The sequence below is a fragment of the Pseudophryne corroboree genome, chromosome 1 (assembly GCF_028390025.1).
Source record: "Pseudophryne corroboree isolate aPseCor3 chromosome 1, aPseCor3.hap2, whole genome shotgun sequence".
Taxonomy (NCBI): Eukaryota; Metazoa; Chordata; class Amphibia; order Anura; family Myobatrachidae; genus Pseudophryne; species Pseudophryne corroboree.
Genome location: NC_086444.1, coordinates 704,951,032 through 704,973,585, shown reverse-complemented (window position 1 = coordinate 704,973,585; position 22,554 = coordinate 704,951,032). Strand labels below are relative to the sequence as shown.

General features: G+C 48.9%; 1 protein-coding gene across 1 annotated transcript in view; it reads right to left on the bottom strand.

The window, feature by feature from the left end:
- Positions 1-6,205: 6,205 nt before the first annotated feature.
- EEF2 (eukaryotic translation elongation factor 2) overlaps positions 6,206-22,554 on the bottom strand; it is a 31,077-nt gene continuing 14,728 nt past the window's right edge. Inside the window, exons 13-15 of the mRNA XM_063914862.1 lie at positions 7,808-7,990; positions 7,593-7,725; positions 6,206-6,743 (exon numbers count right to left, since the gene is read on the bottom strand). Of these exons, the coding sequence (XP_063770932.1) occupies positions 6,550-6,743; positions 7,593-7,725; positions 7,808-7,990 (510 nt within the window). The 3' untranslated portion in view covers positions 6,206-6,549. The remainder of the gene's footprint in view (positions 6,744-7,592; positions 7,726-7,807; positions 7,991-22,554) is intronic.

Genomic DNA, 22,554 nt, shown 5'->3' with positions numbered 1-22,554 from the left:
TTCTCCAAATGCGGTGATAATGTTGTGCAGTCACCTCCTTCCTGGCTTTAACCAGTGTAGGAATGACCTCTTCTGGAATGCCTTTTTCCCTTAGAATTCGGCGTTCAACCGCCACGCCGTCAAACGCAGCCGCGGTAAGTCTTGAAATAGACACGGTCCCTGCTGAATCAGGTCCCGTCTTAGAGGTAGAGGCCATCGATTTTCCGTGAGCATCTCCTGAAGTTCCGGGTACCAAGTTCTTCTTGGCCAATCCGGAGCCACGAGTATCGTTCTTACTCCCCTTTGCCGTATGATTCTCAGTACTTTGGGTATGAGAGGCAGAGGAGGAAACACATACACTGACTGGAACACCCACGGTGTTACCAGAGCGTCCACAGCTATTGCCTGAGGGTCTCTTGACCTTGCGCAATACCTGTCCAGTTTTTTGTTGAGGCGAGACGCCATCATATCCACCTTTGGTTTTTCCCAACGGTTCACAATCATGTGGAAGACTTCTGGATGAAGTCCCCACTCTCCCGGGTGTAGATCGTGTCTGCTGAGGAAGTCTGCTTCCCAGTTGTCCACTCCCGGAATGAACACTGCTGACAGTGCTATCACATGATCTTCCGCCCAGCGAAGAATCCTTGCAGCTTCTGCCATTGCTCTCCTGCTTCTTGTGCCGCCCTGTCTGTTTACGTGGGCGACTGCCGTGATGTTGTCTGACTGGATCAACACCGGCTGACCCTGAAGCAGGGGTTTTGCTAGGCTTAGAGCATTGTAAATCGCTCTTAGCTCCAGTATATTTATGTGAAGAGACATCTCCAGGCTTGACCATACTCCCTGGAAGTTTCTTCCCTGTGTGACCGCTCCCCAGCCTCTCAGACTGGCATCCGTGGTCACCAGGACCCAGTCCTGTATGCCGAATCTGCGGCCTTCTAACAGATTAGCACTCTGCAACCACCACAGACGAGACACCCTTGTCCGTGGCGATAAGGTTATCCGCTGATGCATCTGAAGATGCGATCCGGACCATTTGTCCAGCAGATCCCACTGAAAAGTTCGTGCGTGGAATCTGCCGAATGGGATTGCTTCGTAAGAAGCCACCATCTTTCCCAGGACTCTTGTGCATTGATGCACAGACACTTTTCCTGGTTTTAGGAGGTTCCCGACAAGTTCGGATAACTCCTTGGCTTTCTCCTCCGGAAGAAACACCTTTTTCTGAACCGTGTCCAGAATCATTCCCAGGAACAGCAGACGTGTTTTCGGGGTCAACTGAGATTTTGGGAAATTCAGAATCCACCCGTGTTGTTGCAGCACTACTTGGGTTAGTGCTACTCCGTCCTCCAGCTGTTCTCTGGACCTTGCCCTTATCAGGAGATCGTCCAAGTAAGGGATAATTAATACGCCTCTTCTTCGCAGAAGAATCATCATTTCGGCCATTACCTTGGTAAAGACCCGAGGTGCCGTGGACAAACCAAACAGCAGCGTCTGAAACTGATAGACAGTTTTGCACCACGAACCTGAGGTACCCTTGATGTGAAGGGCAAATTGGGACATGTAGGTAAGCATCTTTTATGTCCAGGGACACCATAAAGTCCCCTTCTTCCAGATTCGCTATCACTGCTCTGAGTGATTCCATCTTGAACTTGAATTTTTGTATGTACAGGTTCAAAGATTTCAGATTTAGAATAGGTCTTACCGAGCCGTCCGGCTTCGGTACCACAAATAGCGTGGAGTAATACCCCTTTCCCTGTTGTAGGAGGGGTATGTAGTGCAGTGCAGGGGAGAGTCCTGGGAGCCTTCCTCACAGCGGAGCTGAGCAGGAAAATGGCGCTGTGTGCTGAGGAGAATAAGCCCCGCCCCCTATTTCGGCGGGCTCTTCTCCGGAATCTGTGAGATCTGGCAGGGGTTAAATACATCCATATAGCCTCAAAGGGCTATATGTGATGTATTTTTAGCCATAAAAAGGTATTATATATTGCTGCCCAGGGCGCCCCCCCAACGCCCTGCACCCTCCGTGACCGCTGTGTGAAGTGTGCTGACAACAATGGCGCACAGCTGCAGTGCTGTGCGCTACCTCAGGAAGACTGAAGAGTCTTCTGCCGCCTGCTTCTGGACCTCTTCCATCTTCGGCATCTGCAAGGTGGGTCGGGGGGTCGGCGGCGCGGCTCCGGGACGAACCCCAGGGTGAGACCTGTGTTCCGACTCCCTCTGGAGCTAATGGTGTCCAGTAGCCTAAGAAGCCAATCCATCCTGCACGCAGGTGAGTTCACTTCTCTCCCCTAAGTCCCTCGATGCAGTGAGCCTGTTGCCAGCAGGACTCACTGAAAATAAAAAACCTAAAAACTTTTTCTAAGCAGCTCTTTAGGAGAGCCACCTAGATTGCACCCTGCTCGGACGGGCACAAAAACCTAACTGGGGCTTGGAGGAGGGTCATAGGGGGAGGAGCCAGTGCACACCACCTGATCCTAAAGCTTTATTTTTGTGCCCTGTCTCCTGCGGAGCCGCTAATTCCCATGGTCCTGACGGAGTCCCCAGCATCCACTAGGACGTTAGAGAAAGGTGGATTTCCCAACCGTTGCCACCAGGTCCGATAGACCGACCCCAAATAACTCCTCCCCTTTATATGGCAATACTTCCATATGCCGTTTGGAATCCGCATCACCTGACCACTGTCGCGTCCATAACCCTCTTCTGGCAGAAATGGACAGCGCACTTACTCTTGATGCCAGAGTGCAAATATCCCTCTGTGCATCTCGCATATATAGAAATGCATCCTTTAAATGCTCTATAGGTCAAATATACTGTCCCTGTCCAGGGTATCAATATTTTCAGTCAGGGAATCCGACCAAGCCACCCCAGCACTGCACATCCAGGCTGAGGCAATTGCTGGTCGTAGTATAATACCAGTATGTGTGTATATACTTTTTAGGATATTTTCCAGCTTCCCATCAGCTGGTTCCTTGAGGGCGGCCGTATCAGGAGACGGTAACGCCACTTGTTTTGATAAGCGTGTGAGCGCCTTATCTACCCTAGGGGGCGTTTCCCAACGCGCCCTAACCTCTGGCGGGAAAGGGTATAATGCCAATAATTTTTTAGAAATTAGCAGTTTTTTATCGGGGGAAACCCACGCTTCATCACACACCTCATTTAATTCATCTGATTCAGGAAAAACTACGGGTAGTTTTTTCACACCCCACATAATACCCTTTTTTGTGGTACTTGTAGTATCAGAAATGTTCAAAACCTCCTTCATTGCCGTGATCATGTAACGTGTGGCCCTACTGGAAAATATGTTTGTTTCCTCACCGTCGACACTGGAGTCAGTGTCCGTGTCGACCATCTGAGGTAACGGGCGCTTTAGAGCCCCTGACGGTGTTTGAGACGCCTGTACAGGTAATAACTGATTTGCCGGCTGTCTCATGTCGTCAGTCTTTTGTAAAGTGCTGACGCTATCACGTAATTCCTTCCATAAGACCATCCAGTCAGGTGTCGACTCCCTAGGGGGTGACATCACTATTACAGGCAATTGCTCCGCCTCCATACCATTTTCCTCCTCATACATGTCGACACAACGTACCGACACACAGGGAATGCTCTGATAGAGGACAGGACCCACTAGCCCTTTGGGGAGACAGAGGGAGAGTTTGCCAGCACACACCAGAGCGCGATAGATAGATATATATAGGGATAACCTTATATAAGTGTTTTTCCCTTATATAGCTTCTGTATTGATTTATCTGCCAATTTAGTGCCCCCCCCTCTCTTGTTTTACCCCGTTTCTGTAGTGCAGGACTGCAGGGGAGAGTCAGGGAGCTTCCCTCCAACGGAGCTGTGAGGGAAAAATGGCGCCAGTGTGCTGAGGAGATAGGCTGCCAAGAAGGGGGCGGAGCCTTTCTCCCACTTTAAGGAAAAACTGGCAGGGGTTAAATGCATCCATATAGCCCAGGAGCTATATGTGATGTATTTTTTGCCATCTAAGGTGTTTTTATTGCGTCTCAGGGCGCCCCCCCCCCCCCAGCGCCCTGCACCCTCAGAGACCGGAGTGTGAAGTGTGCTGAGAGCAATGGCGCACAGCTGCGGTGCTGTGCGCTACCTTATTGAAGACAGGACGTCTTCTGCCGCCGATTTCCCGGACCTCTTGTCTTCTGGCTCTGTAAGGGGGCCGGCGGCGCGGCTCTGGGACCCATCCATGGCTGGGCCTGTGATCGTCCCTCTGGAGCTAATGTCCAGTAGCCTAAGAAGCCCAATCCACTCTGCACGCAGGTGAGTTCGCTTCTTCTCCCCTTAGTCCCTCGGTGCAGTGAACCTGTTGCCAGCAGGATTCACTGAAAATAAAAAACCTATACTTAAACTTTTCACTAAGCAGCTCAGGAGAGCCACCTAGTGTGCACCCTTCTCGTTCGGGCACAAAAATCTAACTGAGGCTTGGAGGAGGGTCATAGGGGGAGGAGCCAGTGCACACCAGCTAGTCCTAAAGCTTTTACTTTTGTGCCCAGTCTCCTGCGGAGCCGCTATCCCCCATGGTCCTTTCGGAGTTCCCAGCATCCACTAGGACGTCAGAGAAACAGTGTTTACCCAGTAGCTCTGTAATACTATTTGCTGCCAATTATGTGCCCCCCCCTCTTCTCTCAAACTCTTTCACCGTGGATAAGCAGGGGAGCTTCCTCTCAGCTGTGCTGTGGAGAAAATGGTGCTGGTGAGTGCCGAGGGAGAAGCCCCTCCCCCTCAGCAGCAGGCTTCTATCCCGCTTAAATATAGTAAAAACTGGTGGGGGCTTATTTTATATATATATATATATATATATATATATATATATATATATATATATATATATATTCTATATCTATCTTTTTCCAGAAAAAACTTTATTGTTGCCTAGGGCGCCCCACCTGCACCCTTCCAGTGACTGCCATGTGGGAGCAATGGCACACAGCTGCACTGCGTTGCGTTACCTCAGTGAAGATCATGAAGTCTTCTTTTACTCACCCGGCTTCTATCTTCCGGCTCTGAAGACGGTGGCGCGGCTCCGGGAATAACTCCAGGGTGAGACCTGTGTTCTGACTCCCTCTGGAGCTAATGGTGTCCAGTAGCCTAAGAAGCAGATCCTTGAAACTCACAGAAGTAGGTCTGCTTCTCTCCCCTCAGTCCCTCGATGCAGGGAGTCTTGCCAGCAGGCTCCCTGAAAATTAAAAACTTAACAAATATACTTTCTGCCAGGAAGCTCAGGAGAGCTCCCTGAGGTGCACCCATCTCCTCTGGGCACAGTATCAAACTGAGGTCTGGGGGAGGAACATAGAGGGAGGAGCCAGTGCACACCAGATCTAAAGTCTTTCTTAAAGTGCCCATGTCTCCTGCAGAGCCCGTCTCTCCCCATGGTCCTTACGGAGTCCCCAGCATCCTCTAGGACGTAAGAGAAAATGTAACTAAGGTGTATACAAGACTGAAATGCAATGCATGTGGGACACACTACAATCAGTGAAACCTGATCTGTACAGAATTCCTACTAACACCCCTGCTCCTCCGGTGGCAGAGTGTTGTAGGACAGAAGCAAACTTCCTGCAAGAAGCAGGAAGTTTAGTCTCCAGCCATGTGCTTTCATCTTATACAGTACTTTAGTTTAACCTCACAATGTGGGTTTCTTACACAAACACAATCATACAGATTATGTATAATTATGTTGAATTTTTTAATATACATCCCTCCTATGCTATTACAGGCTTAATAGCCAGATATGAGATACTGTACATTACTATGCAACCTCCCAAGCCTTGGCACTGAGGTAGAATGTAGCCATGTTCATCTTTGCTGCAATGTGCCATGCTGGGCTGCAAAGTCACAGCCCAGCATGCCAAGCTGGGCTGCAGTCACAGCCCAGCACACCCTGCTAGCAAATTGTACCCAAAAGCCTGGAGCAGACCATGACATCAAGTTATTTGTGGTAACTATCACAAATCTTTCAAATGTTTTACTACACCAGTCTGTAGGATTGAATTTGAGTACAAGAGAAACAATTTAACAAGCTTAGAAGATGCAAGTTGAAGCCTGTATGTGGCCAATTAAACAGTTCCTTGTAATTAGAAAAGGTGAGTGGCAGTCAGCATAACTTGTGTTATTGCAGCCCTTTTGTACAATCATTTCTTTATGTTTAAACTTTCGCAATGTAATGTTCCTTAATTTGTTGGAAAAAAACCCAAGGACTTAAATAGCAATCGCACTGCAAAACTGAAATATAAGTATTTAATGGCACTAATACAATGCTGATATTCATGCTGTGAAAGTACAGGATTCCCAATCTTGTTTGTCAGACACCCCTGAACAGCCCCATTATATTCACATTTCTGATTCAAAGACCTAATCTTTTAAATGAACAGGGGTGATAAACCCAGAACAGATTTCCTAATAAATATGAGTGTTACGGCACCAAGATGGGAGAAGAAAATTCTGGCCATTAGAATGAGGAACAGATCTCCTGTAAGTTGCAAAATAAAGGTGGGCCATACTGAGAAAGCTGACTTTTGCCATTTTAAGTCCATATCTCCAGCTGATTTTCATGCTGCCATAGGAGGATCACAGCTTGTCCAGGAAATTATCCAAGGCCGGGATACCTTCTTTAAGACCCTTTCTTTTACGGGTTTCAGCAACAACCTGGCAGGGCCTTGTTGTTGTGTCAAATGGATCTCCAGGAAGAATCTGCCAGTGGTCAAACACACACTGAGGGAAGGCTTGGCCACCAGTGTTTGATCGCAGATCAGCAGTGAAACCTGCAGAGAGATTTATGAAGCCAAGTTATTTACACAAGTATCCATCTACAATAACTACTTTTGTTCTGTTTTACTCAAAAATTAATAGATTTCAGATATACAAACTTAACACTAGGCAACTCACTTCAGGGTGATTGCAGGCACCCTGGGAAGGGAAACACTAGGCAGTGTGTATACACTAATATCACAGCGGCATTATGCCACAGTCAGCCCGATTATGCAGCATCCGACAAGGTTGTCAGGTTGAGCTGTATGTACATACAAAGTTGTTAAACCCTGGGAGCATGTATTGTCATATCATACACTGGACAATATTGCTCAGGAGGGTAAAAAGATATATCGCCTAGTGTATGTTAAGTTAACTTCCATTTTGCCCCATTGAAAAAAAAAAAATTGCAAAAAGTCAAGCTATTGTTGCAGTTTCCACTTCATATGACAATCCACCATTCAACTGTCCAAAGTCTCCAAAAGCAGCTTATTTCAATATTGTACAGAACAGACTTGAAAACCAAGGACTTACTAGGATACTTAAATAAGGCACGTTATGCAATTAAAATTGCACAAAGATAGACACTTAACACATGCCGCAGATAAAGTGCTACTCTAAGCAGAGTATGGGAGGATTTTACATATTATACACAAGTTTAGTTTGTCCCTACTCTAACTTCAGTTCATGCTGGGACATTCAAGGCATTTAGTTAGCCATACAGCTGGTGTTGAATTACATACCAGCATGCCGTACCAAGAACTGTGGCAGGGCTTGCTGTGATGTGTAGTCCCACACCAGCTGGAGTTTGCTTATTGCCAACCTCTGCTATATAAGATGCAGTGCAAAAATAAAGAACTTACCAAATGATTCATTGACAGGCAAGTAAGCTTTAACAACAAACATTGGTGTGCCAGCAACTTGTGACTCCTCAAACACATGACCCCGTTTTCTGTTCAAGACTCCATAGATTCCTCCCACGACTTGCTCAGGGCACTGTGATGGAATATAGGTCATCAGTAAGGCAGTTCCTGTACAACTAATGCTAAATCAGGTCAAGAACGAAAGTTGTACCGACCTGGATCTCCACAAGGTAGATTGGCTCCATGAGGCGAGGCTGAGCAGTTAGTACACAAGCATAAAGGCAGCGACGGGCAGTTGGGATGATTTGTCCACCTCCTCTGTGTATGGCATCTGCATGAAGGGTCACATCATGGACATCAAAACGAACTGCCCTCATGTTCTCTTCACACAAGGCACCCTGAAATTAAAGATTTAGTCTAATTTAAGAAAAAATCATGGCCTTCCATAAACTTTGAAAATACTTCGAAAAGTTTAGACTGCAGTAAACAAGCTCCTTGCTAAATGCATCATAAATCAGATTGCAGTGAAGTCTTGGGAACAGTGAAGTAGGCTTATTAAATCTAGCCATGCAGGTAGTTACATCATGTCCACCAAGGTGCTGTTCTTGTACCTGCTCTAATAGTGTGTACACAGTGCGATGTGCTGTACAGCCAGACATTGACTTTGATGTGGCTGGAGACAACCCACAGATAGTCAAGGTTGAGCTGCCTGCACAGCCTATTTTTCCTTGTGTTGCTGATCCTGCAGGAAGGCGTATCGGCATCACAGGGACAATACAGTGCAATATGCACTATATTTTCTTACGATTTTGACAAGTCTAAGTTGTAAGAAAAAAACAAACGCGAGTTATGGTAACTCACTTAAATCTTTCTGCGAGGTTCACTGGGCTCCACAACAATTAACATTGGGTGTAGAGGATGATCCTGATCAGAGGCACCAACAAGCTCAAAGCTTTTGACTGTTCCCAAGATGCACAGCATTGCCTCCTCTATAACCCCACCTCCATGCACAGGAGCTCAGATTCATTAACCAGCCCAATGCAGTAGCAGGTACCAGAGACGACAATCGCTCATAGCTAATTACACCCCACAGGAGGGGGTGTCGGCGGCTATGCCAATACCAACCCAAAGAAGCCAAGTGTGTCAGGGTGGGCACCTTGTGGAGCCCAGTGTACCTCGCAGAAAGAGTTAACGGTAAGTTCTTACAATAAATCTTGTTTACTGCTGCAGGGTACACTGGGCTCTACAAGGATTAACATCGGGGATATCCTAAAGCAGTTTCTTATGGGAGGGGACACTGTAGCGTGCACAAGAACCCTGCGTCCAAATGAATCATCCTGGGAAGCGGCGGTATTGAAGGCATAGAACCTTACAAACGTGTTCCCTGAGGACCATGTTGCCGCCTTGCACAACTGTTCAAGGGTTGCACCACAGTGGGCTGCCCAAGAAGGTCCAGACAGATTAGAATGGCCTTTAATGGTAGCAGGTACCGGACAACCAGCCTGTACATAAGCATGTGCAATCACCATTCTTATCCATCTGGCCAAACTCTGCTTGGAAGCAGGCCAGCCACGTTTGTGAAAACCCAATACAAAAAGAATCAGATTTCCTAAAGGAGGAAGTTCTCTTCACATAGATACAGAGAGCCCGTACCACATCCAAAGACCGCTCTTTGGAAGACAACTCAGGAGAATGAAAGGCCGGAACCACTATCTCCTGGTTAAGGTGGAAGGAAGACACCACCTTAGGTAAATAACCTGGCCGCATTCTAAGAACCGCCCGGTCACGGTGAAAAATCAAATAGGGAGACTTACAGGATAAGGCACTCAAGTCTGAGACCCTTCTAGCTGAATCAATCGCCAGCAAGAATAGGACCTTAAAGGAAAGCCACTTAAGGTCAGCAGAGGCAAGAGGTTCAACCAGAGACTCTTGCAAGGCCTCCAAAACCACAGACAAGTCCCAAGGGGCCACTGGTGGCACATAAGTAGGCTGAATCCGCAACACACCCTGAGTGAATGTATGGACATCAGGAAGGGTAGCAATTTTTCACCGAAACCAAACCGACAAGGCAGAGATGTGAACCTTGAGGGAGGCCAGACGTAGGCCTAAGTCTAGGCCCTGTTGGATTAATAGTTCTGCATTGGCACAGGTGGTCCCACAGGGGGCACCAATTAGTTACAAGCATGTTTAACAGCATCGAAAACGTAGCCCAAGGTGGGTCCTGAGATACCCCAGGTGCTACTGACCCACTGGGGGGAATAAGGAACCCCCTGAACACTCAGCTGCCATATTCTCCTCCATCATGTCAACGGCCTCACCATGCAATGTGGGAGAAGCCCCAGGGTCGTTGCCACGTGTAGCAGACATAAGTGCACAATAATCAGGCAACCTGGTACAAGGTGTAGCAGCAATATACCTAGCAAGAACACTCAGTGAAGTGTGACTGACAGCCAAACCGGGAGTTCAAGAGATATATAGGGCAACTATGAATCACAAGTAAAAACACACAGCAAGTATATCTTGTGATACAATCCCGTATTATACAGAAAGAAACCCGATGCACTTAGTACCCTCAGGTATAGCAATAAAGGAGTAGCCCACTGAGTGAAATACCCTTTAATAAGGCAACCACGCAGCAGCTACATGCGCACACACAAATAGTCGAGTGTACCATGCAGAAATTAATGCACCATAAAATAGGATTTTACTCACCGGTAAATCTATTTCTTGTAGTCCGTAGTGGATGCTGGGGATTCCATAAGGACCATGGGGAATAGACGGCTCCGCAGGAGACTGGGCACATCTAAAGAAAGCTTTAGGACTATCTGGTGTGCACTGGCTCCTCCCCCTATGACCCTCCCTCCAAGCCTCAGTTAGGACACTGTGCCCGGAAGAGCGGACACAATAAGGAAGGATTTTGAATCCCGGGTAAGACTCATACCAGCCACACCATATAACTTGTGATAGGAACCCCGGTTAACAGTATGATCACAATGGAACCTCTGAATAGATGGTTCGCAATAACAACCCGATTTGTGTAACAATAACTATTTACAAGTATTGCAGACAATCCGCACTTGGGATGGGCGCCCAGCATCCACTACGGACTACGAGAAATAGATTTACTGGTGAGTAAAATCTTATTTTCTCAGACGTCCTAGTGGATGCTGGGGACTCCGTAAGGACCATGGGGGATTATACCAAAGCTCCCAAACGGGCGGGAGAGTGCGCATGACTCTGCAGCACCGAATGAGAGAACTCCAGGTCCTCCTCAGCCAGGGTATCAAATTTACAAAATTTTGCAAACGTGTTTGCCCCTGACCAAGTAGCAGCTCGGCCAAGTTGTAAAGCAGAGACCCCTCGGGCAGCCGCCCAAGATGAGCCCACCTTCCTTGTGGAATGGGCTTTTAGAGATTTAGGCCGCGGTAGTCCCACCGCAGAATGCGCAAGCTGAATAGTGCTACAAATCCAGCGCGCTATAGTCTGCTTAGAAGCAGGAGCACCCAGCTTGTTGGGTGCATCTAGGATAAACAGCGAGTCAGTTTTCCTGACTCCAGCCGTCCTGGAAATATAAATTTTTCAGGGCCCTGACTACGTCCAGTAACTTGGAATCCTCCAGGTCCCTAGTAGCCGCAGGCACCACAATAGGTTGGTACAAGTGAAAACCTGATACCACCTTCGGGAGAAGTGAGGACGAGTCCTCAACTCTGCCCTATCCATATGGAAAGTCAGGTAAGGGCTTTTTTTATGACAAAGCCGGCAATTCTGACACATGCCTGGCCGAAGCCAGAGCCAACACATGACCACTTTCCATGTGAGATATTTCAAATCCACGGTTTTAAGTGGCTCAAACCAATGTGATTCCAGGAACTCCAAAACATTGAGATCCCAAGGTGCCACTGGGGCACAAAGAAGGGGCTGAATATGCAGCACTCCCTTACATCTGAACTTCAGGCTGACATCCTTCCTGGCTTTGATCAGGATAAGAATGACTACCTCCGGAATGCCTTTTTCACTCAGGATCCGGTGTTCAACCGCCATGCCGTCAACGCAGCCGCGGTAAGTCTTTGAACAGACAGGGCCCCTGCTGCAGCAGATCCTGTCTGAGTGGCAGAGGCCATGGGTCCTCTGAGATCTCTTGAAGTTCCGGGTACCAAGCCCTTCTTGGCCAATCCGAAACAATGAGTATAGTTCTTACTCCTCTTTTCCTTATTATCCTCAGTACCTTGGGTATGAGAGGGAGAGGAGGGAACACAAACCGACTGGTACACCCGCGGTGTCACTAGAGCGTCCACAGCGATCGCCTGAGGTTCCCTTGACCTGGCGCAATATCTTTTTTATTGAGGCGGGACGCCATCATGTCCACCTGTGGTCTTTCCCAACGGTTTACTAGCATTTGGAAGACTTCTGGATGAAGTCCCTATTCTCCCGGGTGGAGTCTGCTGCGGAAGTCTGCTTCCCAGTTGTCCACTCCCGGACTGAACACTGCTGCCAGTGCTACCACATGATTTTCCGCCCAACGGGGAATCCTTGTGGCTTCTGCCATTGCCCTCCTGCTTCTTGTGCCGCCCTGCCTGTTTACATGGGCGAGCGCCGTGATGTTGACTGATTGGAACAGTACGGCTGGTGAAGCAGGGGCCTTGTTTTGCTTAGGGCCTTGTAAATTGCTCTTATCTCCAGAAAATTTATGTTAAGTGAAAACTCCTGTTTGGACCATAGTCCTTGGAATTTTATTCCCTGTGTGACTGCACCCCAGCCCCGAAGGCTGGCATCCGTGGTCACCAGGACCCAGTCCTGTATTCCGAATCTGTGGCCCTCTAGTAGATGAGCCCTCTGCAGCCACCACCGCAGCGACACCCTGGTTCTTGCCGACCGGGTTATCGGCTGCTGTATCTGGAGATGGGACCCGGACCATTTGTCCAACAGGCCCCACTGGAAAATCCTTGCGTGGAACTTTCCGAATGGAATTGCTTCGTACGAAGCTAACATTTTTTCCCAGGACTCGTGTGCATTGATGTACCGACACCTGTCCCGGTCTTAGGTGGTTTCTGACTAGAGATGACAACTCCTCGGCTTTTTCCATTGGAAGAAACACTTTTTTCTGGTCTGTTTCCAGAATCATTCCCAGGAACAGAAGACGTGTTGTCGGGACCAGCTGTGACTTTGGAATTGAGAATCCAGTCCTGCTGTTGCAGCACTTCCCGAGAAAGTGCTACCCCCTTACCAACTGTTCCTTGGACCTCGCCTTTATCAGGAGATCGTCCAAATACGGGATAATTAAAACTCTCTTCTTGCGAAGGAGCATCATTTCAGTCATTACCCTGGTAAAGACCCTCGGTGCCGTGGATAATCCAAACGGCAGCGTCTGGAACTGATAGTGACAGTCCTGTACCACAACCTTAAGGTACTCCTGGTGAGGAGGGTAAATGGGGACATGCAGGTAAGTATCTTTGATGTCCAGAGAGACCCTGTAATCCCCCTCGTCCAGGTTCGCAATAATCGCCCTGAGCGATTCCATCTTGCACTTGAATCTTTTGTTATGTGTTCAAGGATTTTAAATTTAAGATGGGTCTCACCGAACCGTCCGGTTTCAGTACCACAAACATTGTGGAAAAGTAACCCTTTTCCTGTTGGAGGGGTACCTTGATAATCACTTGCTGTGAATACTTATTTTTGGATAGCCACCAACACTGCCTCCCTGGCAGAGGGAGTTGCCGGTAAGGCAGATTTTAGGAAACGGGGGGGGGGGGAAGACACGTCACGAATTCCAGCCTGTACCTCTGAGATACTGTTTGAAGAACCCAGTGATCCACCTGTGAGAGAGCCCACTGTGAGCTGAAATTTCTGAAATGGGCCCCCACCGTACCCGGGTCCGCCTGAGCAACCCCAGCGTCATGCTGTGGACTTACCGGACGCAGGGGAGGACTTCTGCTCCCGGGAACTAGCTGTGTGCTGCAGCTTTTTCCCTCTACCTTTTCCTCTTGGCAGAAAAGATGAGCCTCTAGCTCTCTACTTTTCTGGGGCCGAAGGGACTGTACCTGATAATACAGTGCTTACTTTTGCTGTGGGGTAGCTTGTGGCAAAAGTTTTGATTTCCCAGCCGTAGCTGTGGAAACGAGGTCTGAAAGACCATCCCCAAACAGTTCCACCCCCTTCTAGGGCAAACTTCCATGTGCCATTTTAAATCGGCATCGCCCGACCATTGCAGAGTCCATAACCCCCGTCTGGCGGCAATGGTTTTACATAGCGCTTATTAGTGATGCCAGTCGGTAAATATCCCTCTGTGCATCACACATGTATAAGACAGCGTCTTTTATATACTCTATTTTCAGCAAAATATTGTCCCTATCTATAGTTATCCGACAGGGAATCGGACCACGCAGCTGCCGCACTGCACATACATGCCGAGGCAATAGCAGGTCTCAATATAATGCCCGTGTGTGTGTATATATAGCTTTAAGGGTAGTTTTCTGCTTTCTATCAGCAGTTCCTTCAGGGTGGCCGTATCCGTGATGGTAGTGCCACCTTTTTTAATAAGCGTGTAATCGCTTTATCTACCCTAGGGGTTATTTCCCAACGTGACCTATCCTCTCGCGGAAAAGGGTACGCTGCTTTAGAAATTATCAATTTCTTATCGGGGGAAGTCCACGCTTCCTCACACACCTCATATCAATTCCTCAGATGCAGGAAAACTGGTAGTTTTCTGTCACCAAACATAATACCCTTTTTTGTGGTATCTGGGGTATTATCAGAAAATAAGAATTTACTTACCGATAATTCTATTTCTCGTAGTCCGTAGTGGATGCTGGGAACTCCGTAAGGACCATAGGGAATAGCGGCTCCGCAGGAGACTGGGCACAAAAGTAAAGCTTTAGGACTACCTGGTGTGCACTGGCTCCTCCCCCTATGACCCTCCTCCAAGCCTCAGTTAGGATACTGTGTCCGGACGAGCGTACACAATAAGGAAGGATTCCGAATCCCGGGTAAGACTCATACCAGCCACACCAATCACACCGTATAACCTGTGATCTGAACCCAGTTAACAGCATGATAACAGAGGAGCCTCTGGAAAGATGGCTCACAACAATAACCCGATTTTTGTAACAACAACTATGTACAAGTATTGCAGACAATCCGCACTTGGGATGGGCGCCCAGCATCCACTACAGACTACGAGAAATAGAATTATCGGTAAGTAAATTCTTATTTTCTCTGACGTCCTAGCGGATGCTGGGAACTCCGTAAGGACCATGGGGATTATACCAAAGCTCCCAAACGGGCGGGAGAGTGCGGATGACTCTGCAGCACCGAATGAGAGAACTCCAGGTCCTCCTCAGCCAGGGTATCAAATTTGTAGAATTTAGCAAACGTGTTTGCCCCTGACCAAGTAGCTGCTCGGCAAAGTTGTAACGCCGAGACCCCTCGGGCAGCCGCCCACCTTCCTTGTGGAATGGGCTTTCACAGATTTTGGCTGTGGCAGGCCTGCCACAGAATGTGCAAGCTGAATTGTACTACAAATCCAGCGAGCAATAGTCTGCTTAGAAGCAGGAGCACCCAGCTTGTTGGGTGCATACAGGATAAACAGCGAGTCAGATTTCCTGACTCCAGCCGTCCTGGAAACATATTTTCAGGGCCCTGACTACGTCCAGCAACTTCGAGTCCTCCAAGTCCCTAGTAGCCACAGGTACCACAATAGGCTGGTTCAGGTGAAACGCTGAAACCACCTTAGGGAGAAATTGAGGACGAGTCCTCAATTCTGCCCTGTCCGAATGAAAAATTAGGTAAGGGCTTTTATAGGATAAAGCCGCCAATTCTGAGACACGCCTGGCTGAAGCCAGGGCCAACAGCATTACCACTTTCCATGTGAGATATTTTAAGTCCACAGTGGTGAGTGATTCAAACCAATGTGATTTTAGGAACCCCAAAATTACATTGAGATCCCAAGGTGGCACAAAAGGAGGTTGTATATGCAGTACCCCCTTGACAAACGTCTGAACTTCAGGAACTGAAGCCAGTTCTTTCTGGAAGAAAATCGACAGGGCCGAAATTTGAACCTTAATGGACCCTAATTTTAGGCCCATAGACAGTCCTGTTTGCAGGAAATGCAGGAAACGACCCAGTTGAAATTCCTCTGTAGGGGCCTTCCTGGCCTCGCACCACGCAACATATTTACGCCAAATACGGTGATAATGTTGTGCGGTTACATCCTTCCTGGCTTTGATCAGGGTAGGGATGACTTCATCTGGAATGCCTTTTTCCTTCAGGATCCGGCGTTCAACCGCCATGCTGTCAAACGCAGCCGCGGTAAGTCTTGGAACAGACAGGGTCCCTGCTGGAGCAGATCCCTTCTTAGAGGTAGAGGCCACGGTTCCTCTGTGAGCATCTCTTGAAGTTCCGGTACCAAGTCCTTCTTGGCCAATCCGGAGCCACGAGTATAGTCCTTACTCCTCTCCTTCTTATGATTCTCAGTACCTTGGGTATGAGAGGCAGAGGAGGGAACACATACACTGACTGGTACACCCACGGTGTTACCAGAGCGTCCACAGCTAATGCCTGAGGGTCCCTTGACCTGGCGCAATACCTGTCTAGTTTTTTGTTGAGGCGGGACGCCATCATGTCCACCTTTGGTTTTTCCCAACGGTTTACAATCATGTGGAAGACTTCTGGATGAAGTCCCCACTCTCCCGGGTGGAGGTCGTGTCTGCTGAGGAAGTCTGCTTCCCAGTTGTCCACTCCCGGAATGAACACTGCTGACAGTGCTATCACATGATTTTCTGCCCAGCGAAGAATCCTTGCAGCTTCTGCCATTGCCCTCCTGCTTCTCGTGCCGCCCTGTCTGTTTACGTGGGCGACTGCCGTGATGTTGTCCGACTGGATCAACACCGGCTGACCCTGAAGCAGAGGTCTTGCTTGGCTTAGAGCATTGTAAATGGCCCTTAGTTCCAGGATATTTATGTGAAGTGACGTTTCCAGGCTTGACCACAAGCCCTGGAAATTTCTTCCCTGTGTGACTGCTCCCCAGGCTGGCATCCGTGGTCACCAGGATCCAGTCCTGAATGCCGAATCTGCGGCCCTCTAGAAGATGAGCACTCTGCAACCACCACAGGAGAGACTCTTGTCCTTGGGGACAGGGTTATCCGCTGATGCATGCGAAGATGCGATCCGGACCATTTGTCCAGCAGATCCCACTGAAATGTTCTTGCGTGGAATCTGCCAAATGGAATCGCTTCGTAGGAAGCCACCATTTTTCCCAGGACCCTTGTGCATTGATGCACTGAGACCCGGTCTGGTTTCAGGAGGTTTCTGACTAACTCTGATAACTCCCTGGCTTTTTCTTCCGGAAGAAACACCTTTTTCTGGACTGTGTCCAGAATCATCCCTAGGAACAGCAGACGTGTCGTCGGAATCAGCTGTGATTTTGGGTTATTTAGAATCCACCCGTGCTGTCGTAACACTACCTGAGATAGTGCTACTCCGACTACTAACCGTTCCTTGGATCTTGCCCTTATCAGGAGATCATCCAAGTAAGGGATAATTAAGACGCCTTCTCTTCAGAAGTATCATTTCGGCCATTACCTTGGTAAAGACCCGGGGTGCCGTGGACAATCCAAACGGCAGCGTCTGAAACCGATAGTGACAGTTCTGTACCACAAACCTGAGGTACCCTTGGTGAGAAGGGTAAATTGGGACATGGAGATAAGCATCCTTGATGTCCAGAGACACCATATAGTCCCCTTCCAGGTTTGCAATCACTGCTCTGAGTGACTCCATCTTGAACCTTTGTATGTAAGTGTTCAAAGATTTCAGATTTAAAATAGGTCTCACCGATCCGTCCGGCTTCGGTACCACAAACAGCGTTGAATAATACCCCTTGCCCTGTTGCAGGAGGGGTACCTTGATTATCACCTGCTGAGAATACAGCTTGTGAATGGCCTCCAATACCGCCTCCCTGTCGGAGGGAGACGTCGGTAACGCAGACTTTAGGAACCGGCGAGGGGGAGGTGTCTCGAATTGCAATTTGTACCCCTGAGATACCACCTGAAGGACCCAGGGGTCTACCTGCGAGTGAGCCCACTGCGCGCTGAAATTCTTGAGACGTGCCCCCACCGTGCCTAAGTCCGCTTGTAAAGCCCCAGCGTCATGCTGAGGACTTGGCAGAAGCGGGAGAAGGCTTCTGTTCTTGGGGATTTGCTGTCTGTTGCAGCCTTTTTCCCCTTCCTCTGCCCCGGGGCAGAAATGAGGAGCCTTTCGCTCGCTTGCCCTTATGGGGACGAAAGGACTGCGCCTGATAATACGGTGTCTTATGTTGAGGCGACCTGGGGTAAAAATGTGGATTTCCCAGCTGTTGCCGTGGCCACCAGATCTGACAGACCTACCCCAAACAACTCCTCCCCTTTATAAGGCAATACTTCCATATGCCGTTTGGAATCCGCATCACCTGACCACTGTCGCGTCCATAACCCTCTCCTGGCAGAAATGGACAGCGCACTTACTCTTGATGCCAGTCGGCAAATATCCCGCTGTGCATCACGCATATATAGAAATGCATCTTTTAAATGCTCTATAGTCAGTAATATACGGTCCCTGTCTAGGGTATCAATATTTTCAGTCAGGGAATCCGACCAAGCCAAACCAGCACTGCACATCCAGGCTGAGGCGATTGCCGGTTGCAGTATAACACCAGTATGTGTGTAAATACATTTTAGGATACCTTCCTGCTTTCTATCAGCAGGATCCTTAAGGGCGGCCGTCTCAGGAGAGGGTAGAGCCACCTGTTTTGATAAGCGTGTGAGTGCTTTATCCACCCTAGGGGGTGTTTCCCAACGCGCCCTAATCTCTGGCGGGAAAGGATATAATGCCAATAATTTTTTAGGAATTATCAGTTTATCGGGGGAAACCCACGCTTCATCACACACCTCATTTAATTCCTCAGATTCAGGAAAAACTACAGGTAGTTCTCTCCGAACATAATACCCTTTTTAGTGGTATTAGTATTATCAGAAATATGTAAAACATTTTTCATTGCCTCAATCATGTAACGTGTGGCCCTACTGGAAGTCACGTTTGTCTCTTCCCCGTCAACACTGGAGTCAGTATCAGTGTCGACGTCTGTATCTACCATCTGAGGTAACGGGCGTTTTAGAGCCCCTGATGGCTTTTGAGACGCCTGGACAGGCACAAGCCGAGTAGCCGGCTGTCTTATGTCGTCAACCGTTTTTTGCAAAGAGCCGACACTGTCCACTCAGGTGTCGACTCCCTAGGAGGTGACATCTCTATTATAGGCAATTGCCCCGCCTCCACATCATTTTCCTCCTCATACATGTCGACACAACGTACCGACATAGCACACACACAGGGAATGCTCTGACAGAGGACAGGACCCCACTAGCCCTTTGGGGAGACAGAGGGAGAGTATGCCAGCACACACCAGAGCGCTAGATAGATAGATAATATATATATACACACATACACATACACACATATATACATATATATATATACATATATACATACACACAGGGATAACCTTAAATAAGTGTTTTTCCCCCTTATAGCTGCTATTTGTAATTATTACGCCAATTAGTGCCTCCCTCTCTTTTTTACCCTGTTTCTGTAGTACAGGACTGCAGGGGATTGTCAGGGAGACGTCCTTTCAGCAGAGCTGTGAAGGAAAATGGCGCCTGTGTGCTGAGGAGATAGGCTCCGCCCCCTTCTCGGCAGCCTTTTCTCCCACTTTTATGTGGAATCTGGCAGGGGTTAAAATTCATCCATATAGCCCTGGGGGCTATATGTGATGTATTTTCGCCAGCCAAGGTGTTTCTATTGCTGCTCAGGGCACCCCCCCCTAGCGCCCTGCACCCTCAGTGACCGGAGTGTGAAGTGTGCTGAGGAGCAATGGCGCACAGCTGCAGTGCTGTGCGCTACACCTTGGTGAAGACAGGATGTCTTCTGCCGCCGATTTTCCGGACCTCTTCTTGCTTCTGGCTCTGTAAGGGGGCCGGCGGCACGGCTCTGGGACCGGACTCGAGGCTGGGCCTGTGTTCGGTCCCTCTGGAGCTAATGGTGTCCAGTAGCCTAAGAAGCCCAATCCACTCTGCACGCAGGCGAGTTTGCTTCTTCTCCCCTTAGTCCCTCGATGCAGTGAGCCTGTTGCCAGCAGGTCTCACTGAAAATAAAAAACCTAACTCTAAACTTTCACTAAGAGCTCAGGAGAGCCCCTAGTGTGCACCCTTCTCGGTCGGGCACAAAAATCTAACTGAGGCTTGGAGGAGGGTCATAGGGGGAGGAGCCAGTGCACACCAGGTAGTCCTAAAGCTTTACTTTTGTGCCCAGTCTCCTGCGGAGCCGCTATTCCCCATGGTCCTTACGGAGTTCCCAGCATCCACTAGGACGTCAGAGAAATGTGTAATACATTTTTCATTGCCTCAATCATGTAACGGGTGGCCCTATTGGAAGGTACACTAGTCTCATAGTCGTCGACACTGGAGTCTGTATCCGTGTCAACATCTGTGTCTGCCATCTGAGGTAGCGGGCGTTTTAGAGCCCCTGACGACATGTGAGACGCTTGGACAGGCACAAGCTGAGCAGCTGGCTGTCCTATGTCGTCAAACCTTTTATGTAAGGAGTTGACACTGTCACGTAATTCCTTCCATAAGTCCATCCACACCGGTGTCGACCCCGCAGGGGGCGACATCCCATTCACAGGCATTTGCTCCGCCTCCACATCATTATCCTCATCATACATGTCGACACAGCACACACACAGGGAATGCTCTGACAGAGGACAGTACCCCACGAAGCCCTTTGGGGAGACAGAGGGAGAGTATGCCAGCACACACCAGAGCGCTATATATCCCCTATAGAGAGTGTTTTCCCTTATAGCTGCATTGCATTATATTATATTAATTATATTATATTAATTATATTATATTTACATACAGCGCCTCATTTGTGCCCCCCCCTCTCTTTTTAACCCTTTCCTGTAGTGCAGGACTGCAGGGGAGAGCCAGGGAGCAATCCCTCCAGCAGAGCTGAGGGAAAATGGCGCCAGTGTGCTGAGGGAGATGGCTCCACCCCTTTTTCAGCAGGCTTTCTCCCGCTATTGTAAAAGTTCTGGCAGGGGTTAATAAACACCTAAATAGCCCCTGGGGCTATATATGGTGTCAGTTCGCCAGCCAAGGTGTTAATATTGCTGCTCAGGGCGCCCCCCCCCAGCACCCATCAGTGACCGCAGTGTGTGGTGTGCATGAGGAGCAATGGCGCACAGCTGCAGTGCTGTGCGCTACCTTGGAGAAGACAGAAGTCTTCAGCCGACGATTTTCCGGACCACCTTCTTGCTTCTGGCTCTGTAAGGGAGACAGCGGCGTGGCTCCAGGAACGGATGACGAGGTCGGGTCCTGTGTTCGATCCCTCTGGAGCTAATGGTGTCCAGTAGCCTAAGAAGCCCAAGCTACCACCACTTAGATAGGTTCGCTTCTTCTCCCCTTAGTCCTTCGGTGCAGTGAGCCTGTTGCCAGCAGGTCTCACTGAAAATAAAAAAACCTAACATACTTTCTTCCTAGGAGCTCAGGAGAGCCCCTAGTGTGCATCCAGCTCAGCTGGGCACAGAAATCTGAGGCTTGGAGGAGGGTCATAGGGGGAGGAGCCAGTGCACACCAGATAGTCCTAAAGCTTTCTTTAGATGTGCCCAGTCTCCTGTGGAGCAGTCTATTCCCCATGGTCCTTACGGAGTCCCCAGCATCCACTAGGACGTCAGAGAAAATTGGACTAGCAATACAAAGTAATACTCAGTATGGCTATACGAGTTAATAGATATACATCCAGTAGTTACTGTGCTTTGTTATATCATAGGGTGTTTGTACCACACAACCCTGAATGTATGCACTCTTAACACTGTCCCAGTGACAGGTAGAATACTTAAGTGTCCTGTAGGAAGCACAGCACTGGCAAATCAGGCGGTTCTACAGAGAAGGATTTGCCCCAGCAGTCCCAGGAACAGCACCGCTCCATCAGTGATGGCTGCTGGCCAGGAGTGAAGGAGTGTAAAGCGGCTACAGGGCAGGAACATTTGTAGAAATGGCGCCCTCGGGCTGGGGCCACAGGTCTGACCTGCTCCCCCTGCTGGCATCCCCACCAGGTGCTGCAGGCAGTTAAATGCAGGGTTTATGTATATTAAAAGCCCCCAGACCTGTACACATTAAGTGTCCCTGGTGGTGTGGCTGCCCAGTGATCAGTGTCTGTGCCAGCACACATGGCCGTGCTGGATCTCAGTAAAGTGCAGGCACAGAAGTCCCTACCTCCACCGTACCTGCGGCCCTGCGATCTGGGAGGACAGCGGCGTGTGTCTCACGGTTTGCAGGAACCGGCGCCTCCGCTGCAGTGACCTGGCAACCAGGGCGCGAAAGTACACAGCGCCGCTGGGGGTGACGGAGCTGCAAATAGGACAGTCTATGAGACTGCCTGCTGCAGCCCTTTGTAGTCTGACAGAAGAATCTTAAGTTCTTTCGTTCAATTAAAGCAATATGCTGCCTAATGCAGCCCTCCTGTTAAGTGCCTGCTTACTGCATGGCACCAACTTACAAACTGAGCTCCTGTGCATGGATGCGGAGTTAAAGGCGGCGGCGACACTGCATCTTGGGAACAGTCTGAGCCTGTTGGTGCCTCGGATCAATATCCTACTCTACAACCCGATGTTAACCCTTGTGGAGCCCAGTGTACCCTGCAGCAGAAATTGCACCTTGTGTACATACCTTTAGTCCTCTAGGCAAGCTCTTTAGTCGAGACTCAATCTTTAAGCCGACAATACTCCAATCTACCCTTTCCTCCCCTCACTTGTGCAGTATCTCCTACTTCCCCTGCTATATTTTCTAAGATGTTTCACTGCTAACATGTTTAATGGGCTTGACACTTAGCGATTACACTGAAAGATTATGAACGATCTTGTTCATTAACAAAGATATCA